This window comes from Gossypium raimondii, chromosome 6, assembly GCF_025698545.1.
Source record: "Gossypium raimondii isolate GPD5lz chromosome 6, ASM2569854v1, whole genome shotgun sequence".
In the NCBI taxonomy this organism is placed as follows: Eukaryota; Viridiplantae; Streptophyta; class Magnoliopsida; order Malvales; family Malvaceae; genus Gossypium; species Gossypium raimondii.
This window is the reverse complement of record NC_068570.1, coordinates 9902274-9920859: the sequence shown is the minus strand read 5'-3', so window position 1 is coordinate 9920859 and position 18586 is coordinate 9902274. Positions and strand designations below refer to the sequence as shown.

At 32.4% G+C, this 18586-nt stretch overlaps 1 protein-coding gene and 1 long non-coding RNA gene across 2 annotated transcripts; one reads left to right on the top strand and one right to left on the bottom strand.

The window, feature by feature from the left end:
• The first annotated feature begins 5901 nt into the window (after window positions 1–5901).
• Window positions 5902–11966, top strand: LOC128041954 (uncharacterized). The gene is made up of 3 exons (XR_008197136.1): window positions 5902–6161; window positions 10426–10491; window positions 11140–11966. It is a non-coding gene; the product is annotated as an uncharacterized LOC128041954 (long non-coding RNA).
• A 3933-nt stretch (window positions 11967–15899) lies between these two features.
• Window positions 15900–18481, bottom strand: LOC105771743 (uncharacterized). The gene is made up of 2 exons (XM_052631971.1): window positions 18058–18481; window positions 15900–16006 (listed from the first exon to the last, which is right to left on the bottom strand). The coding sequence occupies exons 1-2, from the start codon at window positions 18479–18481 to the stop codon at window positions 15900–15902; spliced, it is 531 nt and encodes a 176-aa protein (XP_052487931.1).
• Between the last annotated feature and the right edge of the window lie 105 nt (window positions 18482–18586).

Genomic DNA, 18586 nt, shown 5'->3' with positions numbered 1-18586 from the left:
AATCTCCATTTTTATTTATTTATTTTCTTTCCCACCACAACCATGAGCCACTAAACCCATCTAGCCGAAAGTTGTCGATATTCCTCAAAAAGAGTTCTTGAGGCTTAGAGTTCGTACTTAGCCTCCTCGTCGAGTATTCATCATTTCTCTGCACTACCGGGCTGACGCTTCCATCCATGTCCCTTAAGAAGTAAGCTTTTCAACGTATACAAAGGCGGGCGCTTTGTATGTTTTGGGAAGGTTGCATAGTCGGTTCGTTAGCTTACTACGTTAAAGGTTGGCGAGCCCAAGAGACAAAATGGCGTGGGATTCGCCATTAAGAAGCGTTGATCTAGCATAAGACGATCCCATAGAAGCGATTGTTGGCTAGAGTCAGGTTCCACTAAATAGTAAGTCTAAATCCTTGGAGCTGGTGGTCGTAGGCGTCCTCTTCCACTATAACTGGCTTATTCAGTTTGGGAAGGATCATCTAAAAGCCGAGGATTGAACCCAAGGCGGAACGAGACAACTGGAGGCTAGAACCTCCCATAAGAATTTCCTTTCTCTCAACTTTATTTTTAATTTCTCGAATTTTTGATTCAATATTCTTAATTCTGTTTTTATTTTATTTTTCATTTCCAGATCCAAACCTTTAATTATGTTATTTTCTTATTTTTTTTCCAGAAACGCAGGTTTTCTTGGGCAAGATTTTGCTTGGGATTTCACGGAACAAGACATTGTGCAAATCCAGTCCCTGAGGATTTGACCCTACTTCCCTTTTACTATTCTTTTTCATTATTTATTAGGGATAGGATATTTTTGGTGCTTTCAACGACCGCATCACCTATTCTAACAATGACTAATAAGGTGAGAATGAAAGGAAATCTAGAGATTTTCATACTATAAAAGCCTTTGAGATTAATAAGAATATGGTTTAGAGAATATTTTTTATTCCAAAAATAGTACACAAGAAAAATAGAGAATGTATGATGAGAAACAAGAAATTCTTCAAGAAGATTACAAATTTATGAATACTCATAAAGTCCTTTTAAAATTCTTTGAATGGTAATGGTTTGAAGATTATTACATGAAAACTATCAATACAATAAAAGTAATACAAAATGGCAAACAAATAGAGAGGAAGATGAATCTCAACATCCACCCTTTACAGAAATCCAATACATTCATAAATAAACTAGAATAGAAGAGCTAGAGAAAAACAATTATACAAATTTAAGTCTTCATACAATAGAAAAACAATTGGATTGTATTGAAAATCTGGTAGATGTAACCGGTTTTTAACGGTGTTGTAAAATTCGGTTTCGAACCGAATTAATTGAATTGAGTTAATAAATAATTAAAACAGAATACTTACAAGTCAAGTACAGATCAACAAGGGTTGAATGATTAGGTGTTATTAAATTAAATCGGTTAATAAAAATAGTGCAGTGACTAAATTAATTAGTGATTAAAGTGAAAAGAAATTGATGTTGAAATTTATTAGTGCCTTAAAAGGCAATTAAGCAAAGTTCATAATAGAAATTAAACCATTTGTAATTCATGATAATTAATTTTATATGGTATCATCATTTCCCACTAACAAAGGGGTTAAGCTTATTCAGTCATTAAACTAATGTTTGAATTAACTTAATTACATTGCTAATTGTAATATATATAGCCATGGGCCTCGTCTTCTGCATCGATTGCTTAAGGAAGAAAGAAACAAAATTTCCTTTCACTTTTCCATTCTCGTCCACAAACTTGCCTAAGGAAAGTGAGTTTTAGTTTGAATTTTTTATAGAAAATTGTTAAAGAATGTTAGAAATTACTAGCTCATGCTTTAGATTATGTAATTGGTGAGATTTAATTACTTTTTTATTGATTAAAATTAAATTAAAAGCAAGTTCATATAATTATTCACCATGAGTTTTCTATTCCTAAAATATTATTTAATTTAATTAATTAAAATTAAATTATTTTCTCAACTTAATTTTAATTACATCAAAGTCATGCCGACTTTATTGTATTAGAATATATAAGTAAATAAATTAATTGTTCTATTCAAGAAAACTATAATGACTAATTAATTTAATTTTTCATTTTGCACTCAACTATTTAATTACATTCAATTAATAATAATTCAAAGAAATTAAATTAATATCTATGTCATCTCTTGTACCTTTCAAAAAAATGCATTTACTATATATAGTAATCCACACAATCTATTTCTAATTCATTGTTTTCATCCATTTTCACAATGATTCTAATTTGCAATCCATACAAAATTGTATTGAGCTAACAAAGGGATCAGTCAGATATATATAATTAGAATTTAAATAATTTATAATTAAATTTCTACTCTTCATCTATTAATTACAACATTATTTAGTTATGAAGTAAATCCCTTAAAAGTATCATGACTGATCTCCCCATTATATACTATTATGAAAGCATTTTAGATTTATGTTTTTATCCAATGACAAGGACCGGAGCCAAAATTGTTGATAAAGGGGGCTCGGGATATTTATAAAAATACATGTTCAAAGTAGGCCCGATTCACATGGTTTAGGCCTATTTTCAACAAGGTATTTTTAAATTTGGGATAATCTTTATCACCATAATTTAAGAAAAACAAAATAAGTTGAATGCTCTGTTTGTATTAGAGATTATAATTATTTAAGTTTATTTTTACATAATTAATATTTAGATACTATTTATACTTAGATAGTACAAGTACTAAACTTTATTTTTATTTAGATACTACTTTGTATTAGTTTACCAAATTAAACTAAAATGTTACTAAATTTATCATTAAAAATATAAATACAATAAAAGAAATCAAATTAACAAAAAAAAACTTTGAAATCCTTTGGGGAACACAAAATTTTTTAAACACTAATTATAATACTGAAATAAAAAATTTCAAAACTCAAAGGGACTTAAAGGAAATTTTACAAAATTCAAGAGGGTTTGGGCCCTTGCTAACTCCCCTGAATGTCTCTACCAGTGACCTTATCATTAGTATATTACCCTAAATATCCTTAATCCTTTTGGCTTAAATTTGTTCGCCCAATATGATCCTATTTTATCTAATTGTCGCCATTTCATTTTCCATGATGAAAAAAATATTGTTACTAAAAAATAGTAATAACAAGCAATCGCCCCTAATAAATAACTCGTGACCATGTTCCTTTTTCATAATCCATGCAATGTTAATAAGAGAATACCGTTTACTCATTAAATGAGATATGATTTCCACTATTGTAAGTGAAGTCATACAATACATAAGTCATATACCCAATATGTCAACTTCCGGCTCTAATACTAAAGGAACACAAACTTTCAATATGTCAAAACATATGAGTTAGGTACATATGGTCAGTCACTTAGGATTGAGGTAAGTCACATAATGAATGTTACAAGTAAATAAATTCATAAATGGATCCAAGATAAATTCTACTTAGGTTTTGTCTAATGTACTATTAATCCAGACAACCACACCTATGTTTTTACTTTCTATGAGTTAACTGCTTTGATACCTAAAATATATATCTCTTCAAGATTTAATAGACCACATAGTAATCTAATGAATCAATTACTCATTTTGATTCCTCAAACGATAGACAATTTAAATTAACTACTAATATACTTTTTAAAAAAAAGTAAACAACTAATATAAGTTATCTTCCCACATCATAATATATTCTTATGATGTAACTTAAAATTAGTTAAACCTTAAGTAATTAATGAAATTAATATTTTCTTATTCGTTTTTCTTTTCATGAAAAAAAAATCATTGATGATAATTATACAAAACGATAATAATGTAACTATGAAACTTTATTTAATCAATCTATTTTTAAAATTACAAACATAATCACGAAATCAGGGCACAAAATCATAACTATCAATACATTCGTGATCCTTCAAACCTACTAACTTTCCTAATCGAGGGATTCCATTTCATCTCCCTACATCTAATAAAGTAAGCTCGTAGAATAGCCCACCCTTTGGGCAAGAATTGGTTTGGGTTTAAGCTGTAATGAATTAATATCCCACGGGAAATTGGGTTTAGAGGCAAATGAACAAAAACACAATCAATTATCATCCTTCTGAGAAACCTTACTGCACACTCTAGCCTCTAAACAAATCCCCAAGGATTTCATTTCAAACACTCAACCTTTAAAGCTATCAAACAATTTCTATATCGATATTCCAAGGGAATGAATCAACTACAGCTGATGGAGGACCCCCCTAGTGGTTCTTCTTCTAGTTACATTAGCCATGGACGGAACGAAAAGAATAAAGCAAGAACAGAAGATGAAGAAGAAAATATGAAGATACAAAGAGAAAAACTAACTTGGTATTAGAAGAAAAAACATAGAGGAAACTACAAGAGTCAAATAAAGAAGCACAATTTTAGCGAAACTACCTTTTAATTAGTTTCCCCTAAGAAATGCAGAGCTATGGTTTTGTATTGGAAGAAAAAATTAAGGCATACATGGAAACCACAAACTAAGGGCGAATTCAGAAATTTTTAGGGACGATCGAATAAAATTTTAATTTTTAATACTCTATATTTTTATAATTTTTAAAGGATTAAATCAAAATTTTATAATTTGAAAGGCCAAATTATAATTTTACCTTTACTAATTTAAAATTTTAAAATTTTTTAAAGAGTTAATAGCAATTTTTCATTTTAAGGGGACAGCCCTACTAACTCCTAGATTCGCCTCTGACCATGAGTTTATTACACTTGGCAACACCCTATTAGCACATGTAATCTCGTTACTCAACAAAATCAACGAAGTTGATATAGATTACCACTCTCATGATTACAACCTCTTTCCGAAAAATGACTACTACATACTCACATTAAGTGATAGAACTCACCTTTTCAATTTCTTTAATACAAAGCCTCTAGAACAAAGGCATCATTGCGATTCCACATGCCACTTTGAATCCTGTACGAGATCAGTGGGGATGAACGACTATTGCTAGACTACAACACAATGGGGTCAAGCCGAAATAAGTTATAGCTCAATAAAAAGCATGCGAACCCAAAATAAACTCATGCCTAAAAGGCAATTTGACCCGGACAAACTGGGATTAGGCTCAAAGCCTCACACGGGCTCTTAGCACTGCAAGCCCAAGTACTTGCACAAAGACTAACACTTGGCATCCTCCCAACTTCTCTCCATAAATGGAAGAAATTTCTACAAAGCATTAACACGAACAAATGCCAATGCGAGAGAAAACATATCAACCAATGAGAGATGGCAATTAGATCTAGGCATAGCTCGGGCAGCTCTAGGTAGCCTCACAATGACTTGTAAATATCAAAGTCACATGACTCACCAAGGTATGGCCATTTAGTTATTTCTACTGTTCTTCATTCTCGTTCTTTTGAAATATTTACCGACCTAATCACCTAAATATCGAATAATGCCTTGAAATATCAATTCGAGTACTCTTACTATTTTTTGCCCCATAGCTTATTTGTAGAACTAGACTCAATCCAATTTATATCACTCCATACACGTAGAGCTCAACAAAGCAAATTCTAGTATCACAAAAACTCGTGATTACATCTTTCGTTACGTTGTTGTCTTGTAAATTGTAATGGAGGATCGACAATCCTATGTATTCAAAATTCAATTAAAAAAAACAATTACCGAGATTTGATTTGTTTTGTCGAGTGTGAACTATAATGATAAGACTGGATTACGCTACTCAAATAATGAGGTCATCAGAGTAAACAGCTAAAATAGAAAAGACAACCCCACATGTATAATAAACCCAACAAAACCGATAACGTTTGTAAAAAGGTGATATCCACGTGGCCAAATACTACTACCCCTTCCTCTCAAATACACCTATTTAATTAGTATATTTATTGTGTAATAATTGTTTTCACAAATTGGGGTTTTGCTTCTGGTTTGAAAAGATGTAAGAGCCTTCCGTAAAGATGACAAATCTAGGCAATTGCCAATACAAAAAAAACGGGTCAAGGAAATCTAAGTGAATAGCGAAGGGTTTTGAAAAGCTGTGAATGAACTGAACTTGATACTAGAAAAAGCTGAACTCAACTACTGCAAACTGTCGGATAGCTCTTGTTGTGGCAATTCAATAGATAAAAACTAAGAACAATATGTTCTTTTGTTGTTGGAAGCTTCCCACAGGTTAGATGCTCTTTCTCATTGGCTCTCTTGAACGCTTCACCCTGTGTTTAATGCCTTTAATTTTGGGAAACAGGGATGTTGTATATATATATTTAGATTAGTCTCTAAGATTCAAATTCCCCGTGTAGCAAAAGCCTTAGACCTGTTTCTTTGACCTCTAAAGTACAAGTCCAGCCCTGCCGCTTAATATAGGCTTAATGCACCCTTTAGTCCATGAAGTATACCCTTTTTTTTTTTTTACTTTGGTCTTTAAAGTTTATTTTGGTTCACTTCAGTCCCTAAAGTCATCAGGTGTTTCAAATTCAATCCTTTGGACATTAAAAACTAACAACTGAGATATTCAATCAATCATATGCCACCACATGTCGTGATATAAAAGAACTTAAAAAATCTTTTTAAAATATGAAAAAAATAAAAAAAATACCAAAAAATATTTAAAAAATTAAAAAATTATTAAAAATATGAAAAATAGAAAAGAAAATCATAAAATTAAAAAATATATAAAAATTTGCTAAAAATATTAGAAATTTTAATATTTTAAAATTCTATAAATCACATTTACTAGCTTGAACATAGATCATTGTCTCTCGGAAGGATACCACCTACAAGAACAGTTTTATTGTAACACTCCTAACCTGTCTCCGTCACCGAATTAGGGTTACGAAGCATTATCGTACAAAGCAGAACGTTTAACTTCAATACAGAATAATAATTCAACTTACAAAGTAAATAACAATTACACAATTTAATCATGGAAATAATACTCATTTGGGCCTTAAACCGAGCATTCGGGGTCCTAATAATAAGTTTGAAGTAATCGAGGATCAACTTGAATAAATCAGAAAATTTTGAGAAAAAAATGAAAATTTGTGAAAACAGGGGTCACACGACCGTGTGGCCAGGCCGTGTGGTATAGCTTAGACCGTGTGACTCCAAACATGACCGTGTGGCTATCCACACGCTCGTGTGACTACTCAACACGTCCGTATAACTCTCTGTGACTATATGGCTTAAGGTCACACAGCCGTGTCGCCAGGCCGTGTAACTCTCTGTGCCCGTGTGGACCAACCTGCACCCAAATTTTTTAAGACACACGACCGTGTGACAGCTCGTGTCCTAGGCCGTGTGCTCCATAATTAGCTCATAAAACAAGTCATTTCAAAACCAAACCTTGCCCAACAAGCTACTCCATTTGTACATACATTCAATGGACCTAAACACACTTTAGATATTCATAAACATACCAATTCAATCAACCTAAATCTTATAACCAATATGCCATTCAAAGGCACCTCATTTTATACCATAACAAAATCAATTAAGAACAAAACTATAATGCTACATCTCAAACACAAAACATAGGTAAAATAGCTACCTAATGACAACAATTGTCAATCAATTTCACCATTCAAATTAAACATATCAAAAATGACCATATTCATATAGCTTTTAACATGTACAAGCCAACTATACCATATATGTATATAACCATTTACAAAAGTAACCAAAACACAATAAAAGTATAAATGACATTAAACCCTATACATGCCATTTATAACCATAGATCAAAATAACCCAAAACTACCAAAGTGATCGAAGGATAGTGTGATAGGACTCCGACAAAGTTTCAACCAATTGAGCTTCCGATGATCTACAAAACAAAGGAAAAATAACCACATAAGCATTTAATGCTTAGTAAGTTCGTAAAAGATAAACTTCAACTTATTGAACATCAATTAACAATCCGTACAACCATGCTCATTTCATCATTTAACATTAAACTTTCCTATGCACCATAATTCAAATGGTTAGTAGAAATCATGAAAACATAGCATCTCATATACTAGGAAATAAATTCCATACCTTTCTTTTTCATTACATTTCATAAATTCATACCTATTTTACCTTTTCAAATGAACATTAGCATTAATAGGTTATTATATATGCTTTTCCTTCATTCTTTTCTTACCCGTTAAACCATCTAGAATTACATCGGATACCCAGGAATACTCACACATAGTGTGCCTTTTCATGTAATCATAATATTTCATTTTCATTAGAGCTCACACAAGTTATAAAATGGGTCTACTCACACAAGTTGTGGGTCAGAATGTTTGCTACACAGTGCTGCTCACACGAGTTGTGATAATCTGCAAGAAATGCAGGACCATAGCTATCGGTAGGACATTCAAGACCAGCACCTGAAATTGTATAATCCTAATGACATGTCATTTGTATCCTAAAAATTCTTAAAATTCAAACAGGATTACTTAACCATCAATTGTTCAAAACATCGTGATATATCCGAGTCTAATTTATATTCAACATATTATAACAAATAATCAAATCAAGCTATAATTAATCAGATTATAATTCATAAGAGCTTACCTCGCTACCACGATCGTTTTAACAAAGTCAAAAACTAATCCAACACATTAATTTTGCCTCGATTAAAGTCCGGTTGTTGCGTATCTTGATCTAAATAATAATTTCATTCAATTAAGTACCTTAAATAACCTCAATTATTCAATTAAATCTATAATTCATATTATCATGAAATTATTAAATTACCCCACCTATTTTAACTTTTCACAACTTAGTCCTTAAACTTATAACTTAAAATTTAACCATTTTTAACCTAAACCCATGATAACCGATTCTTCCCTAAGCTTAAATAATCTACATTTTTCCATTATTTCATACAATATACATGAAAATTTTTAATTCAATAATTTAATCCCTAAACCTTACATTCATAAAAATCCATTTAACAATTTATAGTCATTTAACAACCAAATTTAATTATCTTACACCTATTATCACAAACACATCAATTTCGTTCATGGAAAAACCTCTAACCTTTAACAGTTTTACAAATTAATTCCCGGGCTAAGTAGATTAAGCTAAAACGAGTTCAAAAACATAAAAATTATTAAAAACGAGACTCAAACACATACCATGCAATGAAACAAGTCTAGTCGAAACTTCAAATCCCTTCTTCAATGGTATTTTTTGTTGAAACAAGCAAAAAGGAAGAAGATTAATATATCATTTTAGTGATTTATTTTAGGTTTATTTAATTAATTACAATTTTACCTTTAGCCAATAAACTTATAAAATAACCAAATCATGTCCATCATTGTCCACCACATTTATGAATGACATAATTACCATAAAACCCATTAATAAATACTCCTAAAGCCATTTAATCCATGTAATTAATAGAAACCATCTTTTGAATCTTTTTTAGTTTAGTCATTTTTAACTAATTAACCAATTAAACTTCAAAATTTCGTTAAGAAATTTTAGTACGACTCTAATTTAACCCCATAGACCTTAATAAATATTAAAATATTTACTCACTTGTTGGAATTGTGGTCTCGAAACTACAGTTTCCAACACCATCGACAACGGGTTGTTACATTTATAATTCAATCAACTGGAATTTATAATTAATAACTCTTATTAGGTGATAAATGTCACACCCCAAAATATATAAATGTCATGCCTCAAAATATAGGAGGTTAGTTGTAATAAATAAATAAATAAGAAATAAACTTTAGGCTTGATGGTTAAATAACTTATATATTTCTTAGAGGTCCAAGGTTTAAACCATACCTATTCCATTTTTCTCTTTTTATTTTCAGCAACCTAGGATGAAAATCAAATTAGAATAAATAATATTTAGAGTGAAAACATAACAAGACTGAGTAGTAGCTCAAATGGTGAAGTCTTTACACTTTCTCCTTTGCAAATTAGGTTCAAGTCATGCCAAACCCCTATTTCCATTTTATTTTTGACCAAAATTGGGTAATTTACCGTGCAACCCTTAAAATTTGAAAACCCTAAGTATTTAGTTCATCTTATCCTAATTACCCTAGGGTTTTGATATCTTTTCTAATTCATTTGAATTCTCTCTCTTTTCCTTTTAAATTTTCCTTTCTTTTCTCCCCCTTTTCTTTTCATCAAATTGGTTATTCTATTGCTAAAATTTTTACTCTCGATATCAAACCAATCCTCGATAAATCAATTCTCTACTGATTATTGAAATCATCGTTGATAGCCTCCGTAATTCTATCAAGTTTGGTAAGTACATCCCATTCTAAAATCTAGACCCCAAATTTGATAGAATTTCTATTCAATGTTAATCTTTCAAATCAATTAGTCAATCTATCACAATTCTTAACAAATCTTTTGATAATCTTGATTAATTTTGACGAATCTCGAAATCGATTGTTAACTTGTATATAAATGTCGTTTGAAGGACTCGATTTAGGTACTCTGGATCAGATTTGAACGTAAAGGACATCGCTCGAGACTCCGGTAATAGGTATGTGTTCTTTTACAAGCAAATCAGGGCAAACTATGCCCCAAAATAGGGTTGCACGGGTATGTGGGCCACCCATGTGGACCACATAACCCCCACACAATCATGTCCCCTTGAAACCCTAGGTTTTTCAATTCTCACACGATATAGGACCCTTCACACGGCCTATCACATGGCCGTGTGTCCCTTGTTTTTAAAATTTATGGTTTTGCCCTTATTTTTTAGATTTTAAAATTTTTCCCCTATTTTTTAGATTTTATAATTTTGTCCCCTACTTTACAAAATTTACAATTTTGACCTAAATTTTTTATGATTTATTTAGATTAGTCCCTGTTTGATGATTGAACCGTTTTAATGTTTAATTTGTGCAATTAAGCCTCTGATAACATAAAACATGTTAGAATACATGCCTTGCTTGATTAAATTAATAACATATATATACATGCATAAACTATGAATAGTATATATGACTGTTGTATCTATATACTTGCAATCATATGAATGACATGCCCTAGAGTAGTGTTAATTTGAATACATGAAAAGTATGATTTTGCTACTGATTTTCCATGTACATTAAATGCTACCATATATGATTTGTATTAAATATGTCGCATTGCATTGTATGGGATGGGATGATGTGATCGGAGGAAGTCTGGCAGTTTATCTACAATAATAAGTTTTGTTGTGCACCCACAGTCGAAGGCAAATTTCTTCTGCAAGTATTGCTGTGTATCCACAGCCAAAGGCATATTCCAACAGCAGGTTTATGCTGTAAAATCTATAGTCAAAAGCATATTTCATCTGTAGGGCTTTTTGCTGTAAGCCCACAGCCAGAAGCAGATTCTAACTGCAGGAACTTATTGTGTGTCCACATCCAAATGATAGTTATTATCTGCAAATCAATAGTGGTTTATCCACATCCCGGTGTATCAGAGAAGGGAGTTTAGGGGAACTCCCATTGTGGTGTGCAGTGGTGGGGTAGGATCTTTTCTGTTAAACCAAAATTGTATGGCATCTTCAAAATCATGTGCATACAACTTTGGAAATTCTGTTATGTTATAGTTATGCATGGATATCTATGTATAATGTGGGAAAATATGGAATTTGGTTATTCTGTTATCTGCTATTGTGAGTTCCGATATTTGTTAATGATGGTTGCATTGAAAAATCGATACTCTGAACTGTTGTTTAATTATGATTATATTATGCGATATTATTTAATGTGTCCTACAAGTTGTTTGCACTGATTTTCTTACGAATGGACTCACATTGAACTTCATAGCTCACCCTCATTTTATTTTCTTCCTTTTAGATAACCCACCAGGTTAGGATGTAAATGCGACATCCGGAGGGACTCAACTTAGTTTCGTTTTTCTTAATATTTTAGAGTTTCATTAATATTCTTCATTTTCTTTAAAAGATTGTATTATTTATTTTTGAACCGTAACATGAGACTTAGGAGTTAGGTTTTGGGTTTATTTAGCATGCATGACATTTAACTTAATTTAAGATCGATTTTTAATCAATACGCATGAGAAATAGATTTTTCTAAAATTAAGTACATATCATTTTCCGCTGCTAAATTATAAATTAATATTGAGTAGTAAATAAATCGAAAAATTAACTAAGTTTTCAATCTCATGTGTTATACTAAAGATATGCTAAGTTTTCTTTAAAAATAAACAAATATTTCAAATTGACCGTCTTATAAACTTTGACAACTCTGCTAGGCCATCTCGATGACCGATGTAATCTCCCGAATTAGAGTCTAACATCTAGGTTGGGTTGGGGAGGTTACAATAAGTTTGGATAAGTGTTTTTTTTTTCAAATTATTTAAATAAAATATTTAAATAATTTGAAAAAAAATACTTATACCAATTTATCACCTAAAAAGATCTACCAATTATAAATTCTGATTGGTTGAATTATAAAACAATTATCAATAGGTGATATCCTTTCAAGAGACAACGATCTCATGTTCAAATTCTAGTAAATGTGATTTATAAAATTTTAAAAATACTAAAATTTATAATATATTTTTTAAAAAGAATTAGTAAACTTTAGTAAAACATATATATACTTTATAATTTTATTCTATTTTTAATAATTTTAATACTTTTTCAATTTTCAAAATAATTTTTTTTTCTAATTTTTAAAGATTATTAATGTTTTTTTTTCAGGATGATGACATCATTGTATGACTTATGGCAGCATACGATTGGTTGGATATCTCAATAGATTTTTCTAATGTCCAAAAGACTAAATCGGGAACGTCTAATAACATTATGGACTAAATTAAGAATGTCTAATAATGTTAGAGCTTGAAATGAGACAAAAAAAAATTCAAAGACCAAAATGAAAAAAAAACGATATACTTTGAAATACGGGCGAAGCTAGAACAATTTTTTAGGGGGCCTAAATGAAATTTTAATTTTTTATAGTCTATATCTTTATAATCTTTAAAGGATTAAACCGAATTTTTATAATTTTAAGGGGACTAAAATATAATTTTACTTTTACTAATTTACAATTTTTAAAAATTTTTAAGCCGATAGATTCGCCACTGATTCGAAAACTAAATTGTGCATTAAACTAAAAATATATATTATACTGCGTTTCAACTTCCAAAAATGGAAATTTCCAAGGTGACAATACGTAGAAATGTAGTTTCTAGCCTTAAACATGGAAAAGAAGCTAATATTACACTTGCTTTTTTACAAAAATGTTATAAGATATACATTAGTTATTATGGAATGAACAGTGTTGACACCATTTTTTTTATGAAAAACGGGGTCGACTTGGGTTTTGAAAAAAATGAAAACAAAAATTGGAGTCGCCACCGATCCTTTTTTTTATGGGATGTGATCGGATCACCTCGTAAAAATGGTTGTTTTTAATAAAAAATTTAATTTTATTAAAACAACGAGTTTGGCCCACGAAATTCAAAAAATAGGTTCGGGAGTCGATTACATACGAGGAAGGATTAGCACCCTCGTAACGCCCAAAAATTGGTACATAGTTGATTAGTTAATGTCTTAATGTCGAAAATAAAAAAAATCAAAATACGATCCTTGTTGTAAAAAAAACTTGTATAAATTTAGGGAGAAAATCATATTTTCACGTTGTTCGAGAAAAAGAATCACATCCCATAAGTTAGGACACGATATCTAAAATTCTCGATACGAGAATAAATGCCAAAAAAAATTATTTTGAAAGAGTTTGATTATCCCGGGTTTTAATAAAAAGATTATGTCCCGTGAGTTAGGACACAAATTTTTTTGTTAATTCCCGGTGAGATTTAAAACTTTAATTGAAATGGTTCGTGTATTCAAATTTTCAAGAAAATCGAAACCCCGTAAGTTAGGGTACGATTTTCTTGAATTCCTAAATACAGAATGTTATTTTATTTTTTGAAAATTTTTCTTTTTGAATTTTGAGCCAAAAAAGAGTAGTATAATATTTAACGAGACATAAATTTAATTTATACAAATATCATGTGAAGGCAAACAATTATTTCATATAATGTAAAGTACGATAATAACATAAGATAACTATATTTATATAATATTGAAAGAGTAAATGATAAGTCATAACATACATCATCTTAAAATATACATACAAAATTAAAACTAACAAATATTAGTGACAATATATGAATAATAATAATGCAAGTAATAATGTCACAATAACAATAATGAAGTTACAATACTAATAAATCTAAATATTAAAAATGCGTGAAAATAACAAATAAATAATAGAATAAGATTGCAATAATAAACAGTCAAAATTAATAAAAGGATCAAATAAAAGGATGAATAAATAAATAAAATAAAACCTATGTAATGTTGGCCAAAAAGGAAAATAAAAAACGAAAGTAAGTAAATAATATTAAATGAAGTATTAAATAAAATTATTTTGTTTTCCCTTTTTAATAAAATAATAAATAAATAAATAGATTAAGGACCGAATTAAAAACGGACCGAAATTTAGGGGTCAGGATCGCAAATAAACAAAGGTGGCTCGGGGGCAAAATGAAACACGCTCAAAGGACGGGGGACCAACTGGGAAATATTCCCAACCCTCAATCACGGTGTTTCAGCTTGTACCAAAATGAAACTATTAGTAAATTCAATGGCCAAAATACAAAAAAGAAAGACCCAATTGCTACAAATTCGAAGGGAGGGGCTTGCGCAAATAACCCCTTTATGCAAACGCCGGATCCCCACAGGTGGGTCGGATCACGCTGGTCAAGGGGGTCAAACGGCTCCGTTTCAAAATGATGATTTAAACCAAATTTTTTATTCGCTTCATTTTCATTTCAACAAAATAAAAAAAACTCTTCTCTCCTCCCTCAAAGTTCCCAATGACGGACATGGCCCACGCGAAGAAGCGGCCATTCCGATGGCCGAGGCTCAAATCACACGGACGGTGGTCGGAGCGAGAAAAAGGGTTTTAACCCGTTCTCGACCTCCACCTTAAGGCCCGATCCTTGACCAAACAAGCCAAAAAGGAGGGACCTTTCGTACCCTTTTCGGTCCGAATCCAAAGACCTAAAGGGTTTTCACGACGGATTTTTGAAACCGTAGGTACTCTCCTTTCTCTTTTCGTTTTGCTCGCTTTTTTGTGTTTTAAAGAATAATAAAAGAAAAACAAACAATAGAGAATAAAAATACAAGAGAATATACAAAAGCAGAAAGAAAAATTTGGGAATCAACCTTTTGTTCCTTTTTTAATCTGCTTTTTGTATTACAAATGTTGTCCGAAAAAGTCTTTGGTACAAGAGGAGCGTTCGCTTTTTATAGCCGATTTGTGTTACTATTTTTCTACTATTGTTGTTGTCACTTCCTTGCTTGTTTGTAGGTACTTGAAGATGGACTACAGAGGCAGAGAGTAGGGGGCAGATGGGACGTGATGAATGGCGGTGGTAGGTGGCGGGGCCAGAAGGCCAAAGGTCTGAATACCCTAGGCGCGGCACTGTAGCGCTAGGGTTTGACTTGTTTGGTTTGATATTTTGGGCCATTAGGGTTTGGATATTAGGCCTCGGGTTGTTGGGCTTTTGGGTAGTTTTAGGTAGTTTGGTTTGAATGCTGGGTTAGGGCTTTATTGGGCTTAGGGATTTTTGTTTTTAAATCTGTTTATGTTTTGTGTTTGGTGTTTAAGGTCCGGGTAAAATTGGGCCTGTACAGCTGCCCCTCTTTGCTCGTTGTCGTGTAACGAGAACAGAGCAAAGACTTCAAAAGGGCCAATTTTGCCCGGTCTCGCCGAGTCTTGACTCATTCTGGTGCTTCTCTTTTCAAGTAGCTTTATTCCAATCCACTGTGTCTTATCGCTTCGATCCACTCCACTTCACTTCAGAGAGTTTTGACTTGTAGCTTCAATCTTTTTCGCTGCAACTTCAAGGGGACAAGATTCATTGTTTTGGTCTGCTCCACTCCAACACCAGGGAGATCAGATTGGATGCGATCTGCTCTACTGTAACTTCAGAGAGATAAGGTCTGTCATCTCCAATCAGTTCAACTGCAATGTCGGGGAAGTAAGATTCGCTGTTGTAGCTTCAATCTATTCCGCAATGTCAGGGAAGCAAGATTCGCCGTTGTAGTTTAAATCTGTTCCACTGCGCTGCTGGGGAAATATGATTCGCCGTTGTGGCCTCAATCTTTTTTATTGCAATGTTGGGGAAAGAAGATTCGCCGTTGTAGCTTCAATCTGTTCCACTGCATCACCGGAGAAGTAAGATTCGCCATTGTGGCTTCAATCTTTTTGATTGCAATGTTGGGGAAAGAAGATTCGCCGTTGCAACTTCAATCTGTTCCACTGCATCACCGGAGAAGTAAGATTCGCCGTTGTGGCTTCAATCTTTTTGATTGCAATGTTGGGGAAAGAAGATTCGCCGTTGTAGCTTCAATCTGTTCCACTGCATCGCCGGAGAAGTAAGATTCGTCATTGTGGCTTCAATCTTTTTAATTACAAACTCGGTGTCTTCGATCTGTTTCGCCATCGATGCAGAAGGCATGATCTGCTTCTTCGATCGCTCCCATTGTCGAGACAGGAGGTAAGGTGGTGTTTTGATCTCGCTTATTGCCAAGATATAGAGAGGCATGATCTGCTACCTTCAATGATCTGTTCTCTGAGGAACATGACCTGTATATTCTATTTTATGAATCTACTTGTGCCTAGTAATTAGGATGACATGATCAGAATGAATCAAATGCTCCTAGCTAGACACACATGAATGACATTTTAATGAATGCAGAATGTCATGAAGATGATTCCTTAATGTTTGAGTTGTTATCGCTCGTTCTTCATCAAGGCTTCATTAACAATACATTGGGATGCTATCTTGCTCGACAAGTAGCACTCATCTCTTATTTAACCGGATTACCCCCACTATAATCTTCAAACTTCAATCCGTTGTAATCTTCCAGGTTAAGTCCAAATTTGAACTATCTTCCTCCCACTGTAATTTAGGAGTATAAAATTCGGCTCTTTCTCAAATCTCTCCCACTGTAATTTGGGGATATAAGATCTGAATCTCTTTGGTCTTCTACACCATTCCCAGGGTGTCATACCAAATATTTATGCACAATTGTAGAACTTTCTCTTCCAAGAAACCTCTTTTTATCACTCGGTGATCATTGCTCGTTTGTTCATTGAAGCTTTGTCACCAACACGACATTTTATCGTTTCATTCAACCCATGTTTGAACAACAAAATCCGAAAGGATAGTCTTAATTTAAACTTTTCCTTCTTAGACATTTCACCCTTTAAACTTGGTGTTTCCTAAACAATAGTCCTGTTTCAGGCTCTTATATTATTTAGAAATTTCTAGAGTAATATGCAAAACTCCTTTTGCTTGAACATTCAGTCCATTAATCGTTATTTCAGATGTTTGAAAAAGATTATCAAACAAAATGTTATTGAGAACAAATCTCGAAATGAATAAGTTAATCAAGATAGCAAATTTTGCTAAGATAAAATGAATAAAAGACAATAATCAAAGATGGAATTTTATTGGGAGCAAAGTTTGAAACAAATACGTTAATCAAGTTAACAAATTTTTTGCCAAGATTCAAAATAAGTAAGATGACAACAGGTGCCCCAGATATCGCAGCACGAGTTTTCTTACATAAGCTTTCTAAAGACCATTCTGAATTTAACATGTATTCAGGGAATCTACAATACTTTGTTGATGCCCCAAGATGTCTTCTCCCCTTTCTTATTGATTCAGGTATAGTGAGACCACCATATGCCCCAGATCTTAATCAAAATTTGAGATGTTTCGTTTACTTCATGTCCCATCAAAATTTGAGCCGCCTTTTTAGGTTTTCTACTCAAATCTCCTTTGGTCTCAAAGCGCCCTTTACGGGTTTTCACCTTAGCCTTTCCCTTTTTTTTTTGAAACTTAAAGTGCCCTTTACAGGTTTTCACTTTGGCCCCAATTTGGCATCCATTTTCCTCTAATCTTTTTGTAGAGGAATAATCTTTTTCAACCAGGTCCCCCTCATGTAATTCTCTGGGACGAACTTTTTTGTTATAGGCTCGCATCATTCTTTTCTGGTACATCTGACCGTGACGAATAGCTTTTAACCTCTTTTCCTCTATCAAGTTTAGCTGATCATATCGAGATTGAATCCATTCGGCCTCATTTAACTTTAATGCAGCTAATACTCGGAGAGAAGGGATTTCAACTTCTATGGGTAAAACAGCCTCCATCCCATAAACTAAAGAAAATGGTGTTGCTCCAGTAGAAGTCCTAACAGAGGTACGATATGCCAAAAGAGCGAAAGGTAATTTCTCGTGCCAGTCTTTGTAGGTTTCAATCATTTTCCCTACAATTTTCTTGATATTTTTGTTAGCTGCTTCCACGGCACCATTCATTTTTGGGCGGTACGGTGACAAATTATGGTGTCTGATCTTGAACTGACTACAAACTTCCGCTATTAAGTTGTTGTTCAAGTTCAACGCATTGTCAGATATGATCCTTTCAGGCATCCTGTATCGAAATATAATCTCTTTTTTCAGAAACCTGCTGACTGCTGACTTCGTGACATTAGCATATGAAGCAGCCTCCACCCATTTAGTGAAGTAAACAATAAC

Coding starts and splice junctions, on each gene's coding strand:
- LOC105771743 (XM_052631971.1), bottom strand. CDS start 18,481: ATGCCTGAAAGGATCATATCTGACAATGCGTTGAACTTGAACAACAAC. Junction 16,007..18,057: donor GTTAAAAGCTATTCGTCACG/GTCAGATGTACC, acceptor CCGACATTGCAG/TTGAACTGATTGGAGATGAC.